At 37.8% G+C, this 12,443-nt stretch overlaps 1 protein-coding gene across 1 annotated transcript; it reads right to left on the bottom strand.

Annotated features, from left to right (window-relative positions):
* Nucleotides 1–126: 126 nt before the first annotated feature.
* Nucleotides 127–12,331, bottom strand: GCLM (glutamate-cysteine ligase modifier subunit). Its single transcript, XM_057373704.1, has 7 exons — nucleotides 12,029–12,331; nucleotides 9,335–9,400; nucleotides 7,609–7,693; nucleotides 6,813–6,869; nucleotides 5,291–5,493; nucleotides 3,471–3,585; nucleotides 127–1,814 (listed from the first exon to the last, which is right to left on the bottom strand). The coding sequence occupies exons 1-7, from the start codon at nucleotides 12,146–12,148 to the stop codon at nucleotides 1,645–1,647; spliced, it is 816 nt and encodes a 271-aa protein (XP_057229687.1). The 5' UTR covers nucleotides 12,149–12,331; the 3' UTR covers nucleotides 127–1,644.
* Between the last annotated feature and the right edge of the window lie 112 nt (nucleotides 12,332–12,443).

The following is a 12,443-nucleotide window of genomic DNA, read 5'->3' as shown; positions in this document are numbered from 1 at the left end:
CAGGTAGTGGTTAATCATCAGCACACAACACAGAGCTGGTAAGGCAGTTTAAACTTGCACAATTTTGAACTCTGATACACACTGGCCCAACATTAAAAAGAAACCATTACATTTTAATTAAGAGAAAAGAATTCAAACTTTTATTGATGCATTACTAGTTCCAATTCTTCATTTCTCTCATTTATCAAAAGCACTGAAGAAGCCAAGAAAATTTCCTGCTATTTGCCACTATAAATAAGATATTTGAGGACTAAGGTACCTTGAAAAACCTTCATCATTAAACTTAGTGGAATGGTTTATAGGAAGCTGACACTCTAAACACTACCWACAGGCACTCAAATTCCACTTGCTGCCTATATGAAGAATTTGAAAGATGTTGGTGAAAATACATTCCCTTACAGTCCAAATATCAAAATATGTACAATGAAGTTAATGACTATCACCAGTATGAGGCCATGCCTCTGTCTGAAATGGAAATGAAATTTATTATTTTAGACACTTGGTATCAAAGTTCCTGCTAAACTACAATTTGAACTTTAGCTATCTATTCTGATTTAATGGCCAAGGAAAGGAAAAGGCCTTTTTGATAGAAAGACTATATTAAACCAAAAGCCTTGCCTTAGCTGCAGCAATCTCTCTGGGATTAAAAACCCAGTGTGCTAAGCTCTGCCAATGAGAAAGACATCTAACTTCAAGCTAAGCCTTGCTTCATCATTCCTGAGTGGCACTCAAGCAACAGGTTTCCCAGGCAATTGCAAAAGAAGTWATTAATTTTAGTAAACAGCATCACTATTTACTGTCTATTCTACTTGGCCAATTGATTGCGTAGTTCACAAGTATCAAAAAACAAGCCACAGCTGAGAAGGAGACAGGCACAATTCAGTTTTTGATTAATAGATTTTTTCATCACTTGTTTTCAAACTTATTTTAAACATTCACTGTTAATACATTTTCTATTTCAAACAGTATAAATGCCATCACACTTGTGCGAACACTAAACAAAGCATATTGAGGCACAAAGAAGCCAGAAGGAATTCAAGTAACAATCRGAAAGTAATTTGGAAGATGCATTTTCTTTTCAATCATAGGGGTCTTTTCCACTCTATTAAAAATAAACTGATTTTCCCATCCCCACAAATTAAACAGCTGACTTGCCGATATATACATATCAAGTAATGAGATACCAGCTTAATTTTTTGGGGGTATTTTATCATAAAAGATGACAATTTTTTATAAATGGTAGTCCTTGAATGCTTGAAATGTATACCTACCAGGGAAGTATTATTTAAGAGAATTTTGGTTTTTTTAAAAAACAAAAAATATAAGTTTCTCTGTACTACCTAATGGCAGCTAAAATATAATGCTAATTTTTACAGTGAACTGGTCATAAAAGGAAAAATATTTGTAACTCTATAGATAACTTCAATAAAAAAGCCCCCAAACATTTCATATTTTAAATGATCTCATCAATAGGTTAAGAAAGAAAAATAGTGTTAGAACACTACAGACACTCCTGCTGACATCACATTGAAAAATTACAACTTCTGGTAGTTTGTTATAAATGCTGTAAAAGTCTTTCTATGAAAAATGCAATGTTCCCCCATCTCAAAGAAATTTAAAGTGATTACAAAAAAAAGAAGTATTTTAAGATGCATTTCTTTTAGCTTGTACAATATAGCCTTTGGACTTGATAATTCCTCTGCTTTTAACAATGACTGAATACCGCAGAAGCCATAAAGGAATCCACTCGTTTGCTTTCACGTTCTGGATGCTTTCCTGGAGAACTTCTTGGAAACTTGCTTCACAAAGTAATTCTGAAGTTAAAAAGGGATATTTGTGCTTAAAATAATGTCAGGTAAACAGCTGCAAAAAGCAACACTTACTAAGAGAAGTCTTTCCCTACAGTCAAAGATCTTAAGTGGTACCACATACCCCTCAGATCCACTCTTCCAGAATGCATGGAGGGTAAAAGCAGCTGAATATTACAAAATAAATCTCCAGGACAGTTTTTTGCAATATTGAGTATTTCCCACAAAACTAATTAACTGAGACTCTGGAATATCAAATGGAGTTGATCAGTAGAGCCATTAGTGGGAGAAAATGAAATTTGAGAAGCTAGCTAGACAAACTGAAGGTGAGTAAAATCAGTGAAGCAGTGAGCATTCATAGTTAGCTCTGCAGTCAACAGAAGCTCRGCATTTACAGTATCTCCCATAACTGGGCTCATAATAACTATAAGCCTAGAAAGCTTGTAGTTAAGAAAAATTCACTTAAAATGCCACAAAGCAGGAAAAGAAAGCAAGTACAAATACTCTTAGTTTCCTCTGGAACATTAGCTGAGAGAATGTCTTTGGTGACGAGTATTCAAAAAAATTGTCTTGATACTCTTCAGCTGAGTAACCATTACAGAAAAGTTAGGCTGAGCAAACAACACATAAAGGAATCATCACTTGTGCTGCTTTCTACCAAATCCTCTTCTCTCCTTCATTTCACGACTTTCAATGGAGACCATTTATTAAATTGCAAGTTGCATTTGAACTTGACAGGACATGGAAATGGTCAGTTTGAATGGAAATTCATCTTGCATGTTGCTGGAGCAGTGATAAATCCTGCTCAAGCACTGATGAAATTTATTTGTTCTAACAGTGGCACTATGAATTATATACTTTATAAGTAATGCTTCATATACTTTTTTTCTTTGGGGTCAAGTGGAAAGAAAGTAGAAGGAAGGAAAAGTATCATAATGAATAATTAGTCATAACCAAAAATGTAAATTTTGTTTAAGACTTTGTATTACTCCAACAAGACACTTAGGATGTTTGTAAGAGTGAAGAAGATTAGATGATGTTTGACAGAATTATCATATCCCAGAATATTCTAGGGAGCTGGTAACTTAGCTCAAAGGAAAAGTCTCYAATTTCTTCAATCATTAGGAAATGAATTACTGCATAAAAAAGTGAAGAATCTAAACTCTTTTTGTAATAATGTTATTTTAAGAAGTCAAGACTTTGAAAGAATCCACTCAAAGCCCAGTAATTTTACAGGTTTAATATTACCAAGCTACTCAAAAATCAACTCACTGTCAATATTTATATGTAAACTTATTTCATAAGTTCTGGGCAAGTACACTTTCATTTGTCATTTACTGACCTTCAGCAAAACATTTCATCTGATATTTTGAGGAAATACACATAGTACAAATTTCATAGTAAGTTGTTCTTCTATTTACTTTAATTTCTCTGATTAGAAGTATTTCAAGAAATTATTCAAGGCTGCAAGATTGTTTCAAGAAACAGGGGAAAGGAAGTGAGARCAACAACTTAACAGAAATATTTTATAAAGGAGAGACTTCCAGAATCCTTGGTTCAGGCTTCAAATGTAACAAACTTTGAAGTTCTGGGAAAGATTATTCCTAATTTTGTTTTGAATAAACGCACTTAGAAATCTTCTGTTAACTGGCAAAGTCTTACCTTTTGGGTCATTGTGAGTTAACAGCTGTATGTCACATTCTTTTGCAAATGCTGTGAGATCAGGTGGCATCACACAACAGGAAGCAAGGTTCACCTGATTACTACTTGGTTTCACCTGAAATTAACAAAATACTTTTGTAAGAAAAAATACTAATGTACTTATATTAGTTATTTCCCCCATGCCTTCTATTAMAACAGAAATTTTGCTTTGAACAATTTGCCTTTGACCATTGTTTTGAAGCCTGAGTAAGGCTAATTAATTCTRCATGAATAATTAATGTAGGCAGCTCCAACATCTGCAATTCCCGGCAGCACATAGCCCAAGAGTAGGATCTTACTTCAGGTGCTGCCACAGCAAGATGAGTGCTAACCTACTGTACTCTGGCTTCCAGTCTCCTGTGCACTCTAAACAGCAGCAGCTTTTTCACCCCCTTCTAGTAAAAGCATTATACAGATGTTAGTTTGAAAGACTTCAAATAAAAAAAAATACAAATAAATTTTGTTAAGGATATATTAATTTGCAATCTTCCGTGCCTTCACACAAGTGCTTGAATCAGATCAAGTTAAAAAGGATGTTCTTCCACCGACTTTTTCTCTTATCACAAACTGCATTCATGATCACCATGTAGGTGGTCATTAAACCCTGCAAGTGCTCTCTCAATGTACATAAAACACTGAGGACCACAAATCAGGACTCCCAGCAGGACCTCTTATACAAATACAGTATATTTACATACCACAAAAGCAATGTCCTAAAGGAATATTCAAAGCTTACGTGAGCATGGGCACACTCTAGTACAGTCCTCTACCATACAGATGTTCAAAAGTCAAGAGGCAATTTGAGTACTGCACTCAGCTCTGAGGGTCCCAACATGAGAAGGACATGGACTGGTGTAGCAAGTCCAGAGGAAGGTCACAAAGATGATCAAATGACTGGAGCACCTCTCCTATGTGAACAGACTGAGAGAGTTGGGGTTGTTCAGCCTGGAGAAAAGAAGGCTCCAGAGAGACCTTAGAGTCCCTTCCAGTACCTTAAAGGGGCTACAAAAGATCTGGAGAGGGATTTTTTGCATGGGCATGTGGTGATAAGACAAGGGGGAATTGCTTTAAACTGACAAGGTAGGTTTAGATTAGGTATTAGGAAGAAATACTTCACTGTGAGGGTGCTGAGCACTGGAACAAGTTGCTCAGAAAAATGCTGGATGGCTTCCACCCCGAAGTTTTCAAAGCCAGCTTGGATGGGGCTTTGAGCAATGTGGTCTTGTGGAAAATCTCCCTGCCCATGAACTAAATGATCTTTTAACCCATTTTATRGTGCTATGAATTAGTCACAGTGGACAACAAAGTATTGTGCCACTTCATTCAGAGCCTGTCTTCCTCTTTACATTTAAGCTTACAAACCATTTTTCCAAGGGGAAATCCCTCTCTTCGTAACACAGCTTAAAGGGAAAACAGCTACATTTTCAGACTCACTGGAATAAATCTGAAGGTTTAAGAGTACTATTTATATTCCTCTATACGTATAAAAGAATTCAAAATTCAAATCTTCAGTATTTCAAATAACCTGCTACCACAGACCTGTGGTTTCCAGCTGTCGCTGGTCAGTACATAAGAACACTGAACAAGCAACAGGCATCATATTTGAGCCTCCCCCACCTTGAACAACATTATGACCATYCACAAACATTGAAAATAACAGGGCTAATGAATATTTTGTATATAAAACCATTTATAACAGAAGTTTATAACAATGTGTCAGCCAACAAAGCAAGCAGTTACTCTGTCCTATRAAATACCATGAGTAGGAAGTTTGTTCTCACCTGTGCCCACAGATACAGCTGCTCTAACAATGTTTTATCTAGATCAGAAGTACCTATGGCAACAATCTTTTTGTTTTGAACTAGATTTTCAAGTTCTTTCCAATAAGGTTGCAAATATTCCAAGGACAGGTTAATTCCATCTTCAACAGGAGGTGGGGCAATAATGACTGAGTCTAACTGAGCAACTCCGAGGGCAGAACATGCTGAGGAAAAAGAAGACATTGAAAAATCTTTTGTCAGATACAAACATAAGCAGCATGACTCTTCAAATTTAGCAAARACCACAGCTCCTGCTTCACTCTGCTAGATTCTCATTCACTGTTTGAATCTATGAGTGTATCTGCACTCAAGAATAATAACAAAACCTTTTTAGCAAAGAATCAAGTGTACAGCCAAAGACCAAAAACTCAGTTGTAGGTCATGAAACAGAAAGGAAACAGCAAAAACCAAAATCATCAGAAAACRAACAAGAGCATGAAGCTTGTTCCTCCTTTTTAATGTTAAAACTGTAATTTTCTCTGAAGACAGCAATGACAAACAATTTTCTATTCCTTCACTCTCAATTTTTTTTMAAATTTGTAACTTTCACACCAAACTATAACTCAASTAYGAGACATGGGTTAGGAAAACTACTTGATATGTGTGAGGAGTTAGATTAATGGCATATCAATTACAGAAATTTAATTTGCCAGAGAAAAATGGAASTCTTGGAGTATCACTGAGCTGCAGGAAAAATGCAAGTCATGAGGCCTCTTCAGCACAGCAAATGGAATAGAACTAGCTAGCTAAATTAATTAYTTTATTAAGAGGAGGACTCTATTAATGTCTGTTTCATAAAGAATGCAAAACTTAAAATAAATCTATTATTGTAAGATATTTACAATAATATTAGCTAATATAGGCTATTTAGCCTATAGAATATAGGCTATTTAGCAATAGAAAATATTGRTATCTGACCCTTTCTTCTTTGGTTACCCCTTAAGTTCAACAATCTTATAAAGTGGTAAAGTTCAGTGCTGCTCACAATTACTRTTACATTAAGCCAACACAACTTTATATAAAGACATTGTATGGTATTTTCAGAAAAACTTAACTATTTCATCAGCTACTGGCAGCATTACTTTKTTTCCTAAATAATCTCTGAAAGACAGCACATTTAGTAGCAAAGTTCATCACGTTAAATGCAACAAATAAGAATTGACAAGAAGTGCTGTAYCACTGCTATTAAAACATCATGTGCTATTTACTTTTTAACAAGTTTTGTGTGATAGAATAAAAACTTGCTTCAGCTTGGAGCAAGGAATCAGATTTGAGTTTGTGGATCCAAGTCACAGTGATCCATTTAATAAGTTTACTGACTGAACTAATGTGCAAGTAGACTTGATTACCTAAATCTCTCTTAATAGGAAAACAGAATATACTTGTGACAGTGACTAAATACATCTCTTCGAAATAAAATTAGAACTTATCCCATCTAAATTCTAGAGTAAAAAAGAAATCCTAACTTGAGTTYCACACTTACCCAGGTCAACTGCATCTCTGATCGATGAAGAGTTTGATCCAACGATGAAAAGTTTTGCTGTTTTCAAAGAAACTGGAATCAATAACTAAACAAGCCAGGTATTACTAATATATAGCCCTTTACTTTTGCTATACACACTATTAATGAGATTAGGGTAAAAGATTTTTAGAATATATACCAATTGCTTAAAAATTGGAAAAAAACCCAACTTTTTGAAAGGTGACTCCCCAATAAAGACACTGTTCTCTTAAATTTCAATGTTGCTGTGCAGTCTCAGAACAAGATATCACCCAGCTGGGTGATGTAATAAGCTKTAAAGCATCAAGACATGAAGCAATAACCATAACAACCTGTATAAAAACCCCAAATATAATAGTACAAACAGACTTCTTCACAACTTACTGAGACTCAAAATGAACTAGTGTTAGTTTGGACTGCCTCCTTCAAGTTCATCATATTCAACCTGGAAAAATTATGCAAATAAATGTGCTTCCAATGCTATTTCTTAATTCCAGTATTATCTGTAATATTTTGCTTCAAAAAACGTCAAAGACTCACAAAGTGCATTTAAAATATCTTGAGCTGATGTAAGTTAAACTAGAAAAATGCTGAGCTGCTTTAAAATCTGAAATATTAATTCAAGACTTTCTTAGCCAACGTCTAAGAACAACAGTGTGCACTGGTGTAATTTGATTCTGCAATTACAAAACACAAAAAACCCCACATATATGAATATCCTATTTACGACTGTATATGAAACCTTTCCATGCCACTGAATTTTTGATTATGTTCTTACCTGATACTTTCAACTCATCCCTTTCTTCAGGGTTTATTTTTTCTAAAGCTTGAGCTACAGTACATTCCAGAACCTCCAGTGTTTCCTGCAGTAAGTACATGAGACTTAGGAGCAACTCACCAAGAGGAGACAGTAAGCTCCTGAAGAATGTTTTAAGTAATTTAAGAAAAAAAAAGGAGTGCCTTACAGAAGTTAGAAACAAAAATAGTACAAAAATGCAGAGACAGAAAGAACATAACCCAAGGATTCTCGATCACTGAGAGGAGGTCAGAAAAATAAAGATATTTGAAAGGCTCTGTATGACCCYAATACAGAAAATACAAATTATTGATAAGAATTATTGGAACAAGATGTGAAAAGGCTGCCAATTCAAAGSACCTTGTTCCTTGTTTTAAAAAAGGAAAATGTGATCAGCTGAAAAGAACCCCATCAGAATTGTGAGGTTGGAGTGTTGGAGGGGAATATCTTTGCATAAAAGTATTTTGTCATTTCAGTGAAGCTTATTAAAAACCTACAGTGAAAGTGCTRTAAAATACTGATTTAAGACAGTAATGATTTTACTCTCTGACCTCATTTAGGATTAGGCTGACATTTCATGTCAGCTGTTGCAAGCTGACTTCATGAAATCTTTACCTACATCAGATTTTGTATTACAGGCACATATAACACTGCCCCAAATGAAAATGCTTTGCTAATTTCTGCTGCCCTACCAAAAGATTCTCAAGTGAGCCTTTGAGTTACTCCATACTGTCAGCATTTTAAACAAAACTTAACTTTTTTTAAAAGTTATTGGATGTCATTATAATTCATGAAAGAATTTGGAATTACACTGATAATGTGTTCTTGAAGTAAAACCCAGCTTACACTAAATAATTTACTTTAAATAGATCTGTATATTGGACAGGGACAAGTGTTTGTTTTTGTTGGCTTYTTGAGCAACCATTAGTTCTTCAACAAATCATTCAACAATATCTGCCTTATGCACTTCAGTTTGGAATGGAGCAACATACTCCCATTACCCAAGAACTGGTAATAARAACCCAAAGAAACAATCAGGAAAGCATTTTAGGTTTCTTCTTGYTGTTGTTTTTGGGTACCTTTTATTTTTCCTGAAACCTGCTAATATTTCATGAAATAAATTTAGTGGGGACCTAYTACTGTTTTGTTGAATTTCAGAAGCAAAGGTGAAAGAGAAACAAGCAAATACACCATAAACTTCATGTCAGATGTTCATGTCTGTGGCTTTAAGACTTATGTGGAAGTCTTTAACTCATAAAGGAAAAGTTGTGACTTCTGCATCTTCAGAAATATTTCTGYGATAACAGATGCTTCAGAGCTCCCTTCCAAATGGGACAGTCTTCAGCTGCCTGTGATCTCCATAGTTCAGATAATTCTCCAGTTTTAATAAGCATGCTAGCAAACATCTAACACAGAATTTATTTTTTAACTTGCCCCCATAATTAAAATCTTACAGACTATGGCTTTTATTTTGCTAAGAATTGTCTTATCTGCCATCTCTCTTCACATTAATATTTCTTGACCTCTTCAAATTTACTAAATATTAAGGAAAAGAAGGGGAGTTAAGAAGTATTAATTCAAGGTATCTATAGATGCAAATACTTTTACAGCAACTGAATAGATCACTGTAAGTTTTAGAAGTGTAACAGACTACCTATTTCTCTGGTTTCATGTGTCACATGGGTAACATGCATAACATCTCTCCCACCTGATTTTGGTCTTGGCCAATCTTTGAGCTCCATTCAATCAGTGTTTTCTGGATGCAGTCYCGCACCTACAAAACATTTGTTCACATTGAAGCATGGGTACACACGGATACAACTGTACAGAAGTGTAGGCTGTATTCATGTAGTCTGAATGTGTAGGACGGATTGCAAAGGTGAACTAATGACACCATTCCACAGAAGATTGTTCCTTTATCGCTTCTCTCTGAAACCTGCTCAGACTAGTGTACTACATACTTTTCTCTCTTTCACAGAGTTTTAGCAAAAGTACTGTACTTCACTTGTTTCTCACACTAACACCATCTTTAAAGAAAAGAAAAGTGCTAAGCAAGCAAGAACTAGGAACATGAGGTGGTTTGGGGGATTTTAGGTTTGGGTGKTTTTTTTTGTGCAGATTCTTAAGTTACAAAGTAGTCAGATAACAGCACAAGTGCTGCGACATTGTAGAAACAAGACTTTACAATCAATCACTWAACACTCATCGTATTAATAACTTCTCTTTTCAAGATGCATCCAACCCCTCCCATTTACTGCCTAGGTACTCCACTATACCAAATCACTAATGCTTTTAAGTCCTTCCTTACTGTCGGGAAAACCTACAGATTTCACCCCATACTTGCATTTTTCCTTCATCCACAGATGCAAAATGTTCTCAACTAAGATTCATGGATTTTCTTGAACATAGTAAGACATAACTATTAAATCAGCTAATTAATTTTATACWGTACTAGTGCTGGAGCTGTACCATGCTGTAGCTTCCCTATGATCCATCTTAGGAGTTAAGTACAGGTGYTGTCTGATAGCCATGTGCCACAGGTAAGAGCACTTCCACAAGCTGCTGTTTTACTTCACTTTCAACAGAGTATTTTATAACTGTGTGCATACCTACTTTGTGTACCATTAAACAGCCATTTCCTATGACACCTAACTCAGAGAGCTCTACTACCATGCACAAAGTCAACATCCCTGCTCGATATCACAGACACAATACAGGAATAATACTGTGTGAACACAAATATGATACATTCTTTGCATTATTTGAAATAGCWTAAAAACCCCTCTGACCCAAAAGGCAAGAATTGACTCCCCCAGTAAATAGCTAAGCACAAAACCCCTTTAATAAAATAACTCTTGTTCCTATTTTGATACAATTTATATTATTATCTTTTTCTTTCTGAGGGCAAGTGAGACAGTACTAAATTTTTAGATGTTGCTGCTTTGCAACCCTCACAGGTCATATTTCTACTGCAGTTACTATATACAGGCCTCTGACTCCGAAGCACACCACTCCCATGCCCTCAGGCCATGTGGAAACTACAGTGTATTCCACTGCTTTGATCAGCTTTTYCAAACACAGCTGTATCCCCTAACATTGGGGTTTACAGATTGCAAAATTTTAGCTTACATTCTGCCACTGACTACATCAAATAATAAGAGTTAAAAGCGAATTTATTTCTGAAAATTAATACCAWTTTTTTTCCTTTTGGAAGTTGAGCAGCTCTGGAAAGTCAGCAGATTTCTCTGCAAACAAATGAATTTCAATACTTTAACTATTTGTTATGCATATTGGCCACTCTTTATTTAGGAACGCTCCAGAAACTACTCACACRAGGGTGCCCATCATGATATAGCCATGTCTTTGTTACAGAATCCAGCCCTATTTCACACCACAGACCACAGAATGTTTAATAAGCAACCAGTCCAAATAAAAACGTTAAGACCACATGACACGTAAACAAGAGTATGATGAATTCTTCCTTCTTGTTACATCATCCTCCTGGACACCTTTGTTCCATTTGTGCATGATTAATATGCAACCARCCAACTTCCAGGTTATCACCAGTGYCACTATATAGCAATAATCAGCCAAACCCATAGCTTTTCTAATCATTAGGTGACCATTCTGAAATTATTGTGTCATGCTGAAACAGCAAATACGGTCGTTCTGAAGTTCATGGCCACAGGATCTCCAGACATTTTATGAGAATTGTTCTAAGAGGTGATACATAGCACTGAAGGTATATTTTTAAAGTGGTGATTAAAAAGCTCTTTKGAACTTAACAAATAATGACAGCTCTACACGTCAAAGAAGACAACGACTACTTTTCCCAAGACCTATTACTATTTATAAATTAAATTAACTTTAGGTTAGAAAAGAGAATTTTCATCATCTGTAATATAAGCTTATATTTATTCATATTATAYATACTATACTAAAATAGTATAAAGGATCTCCTTTGCCATTACGGATATAGCACCTAAATTCGTAAGTTTTTAATCCTTCATTTCCAAGATCAGAAGTACGGCCTGGCTCCTGCCTGGGGCAAAGCGCTTCCGGGGGCACGGAGGGYTGGGCCTCCCAACAGGGCCGAGCACAACCAACAGACGAAAACAAACAAGCAAAACCCTGTTTTGCCATTCCCGTCTCGCGCCTCCCAAGGGCACCGGCCAGCGGATGGTTCGGGAGCCAAAGCCCTCCCCCGCCAGGACGGGCACTGGGCAGCGCCGTGCCCTGCCGGAACAACGAGTGCCGCTCCGGACCCCGCTAGGACCGCCCGGGCAGCGGCACACGGCGCTCCCTCAGCCGCCGCTCCGCCCGCGGCCCGACCCGGGCCCCCTCGCCCCAGGGCCAGCCTCCGCCGAGGCGCCCCGAAGCGAAGCCCCGGCCCGCCTCTCACCTCCTCGCCGGGGGTGGCCGGGCACTTCTTGCGCAGGCAGCCCCAGTTGAGCAGGTTGCCGGTCTGCAGCGTGAGCCTGCCGGCGCGCTCCAGCAGGACGCGGGCGCCCTCCGTCCCCATGGCGCTGCTGCGGCGGTGGCCGGCTGGCTCTTCGCGACACCTGCAGCCCCGGGCAGCGCCGAGCCGGCCGTGACTCAGCACCGACACCGGAGCGAAGGGCGGCGCGGGGACAATGGGCGGCGGGGCGGGAGAGGCACGGAGCRGAGCGGAGCGGAGCGGAGCGCGCCCCGCCTCCCGCTCCCTCACGGCACGGAGCCGCAGCGGGAAAGCGCCCCCTGGCGGCCACCGGGCTGAAGTACGCTGGGCGGGGCCTGCAGGGGCGGGGCCTGGCGTGAGGGGCGGGATCGGGGTGAGG

The sequence above is a fragment of the Malurus melanocephalus genome, unplaced genomic scaffold (genome assembly GCF_030028575.1).
Source record: "Malurus melanocephalus ecotype Western Australia unplaced genomic scaffold, MMel_1.1 scaffold_8, whole genome shotgun sequence".
NCBI lineage: Eukaryota > Metazoa > Chordata > Aves > Passeriformes > Maluridae > Malurus > Malurus melanocephalus.
Note: the sequence above shows the minus strand (reverse complement) of the source record. Positions and strands in the feature narration are given on the sequence as shown.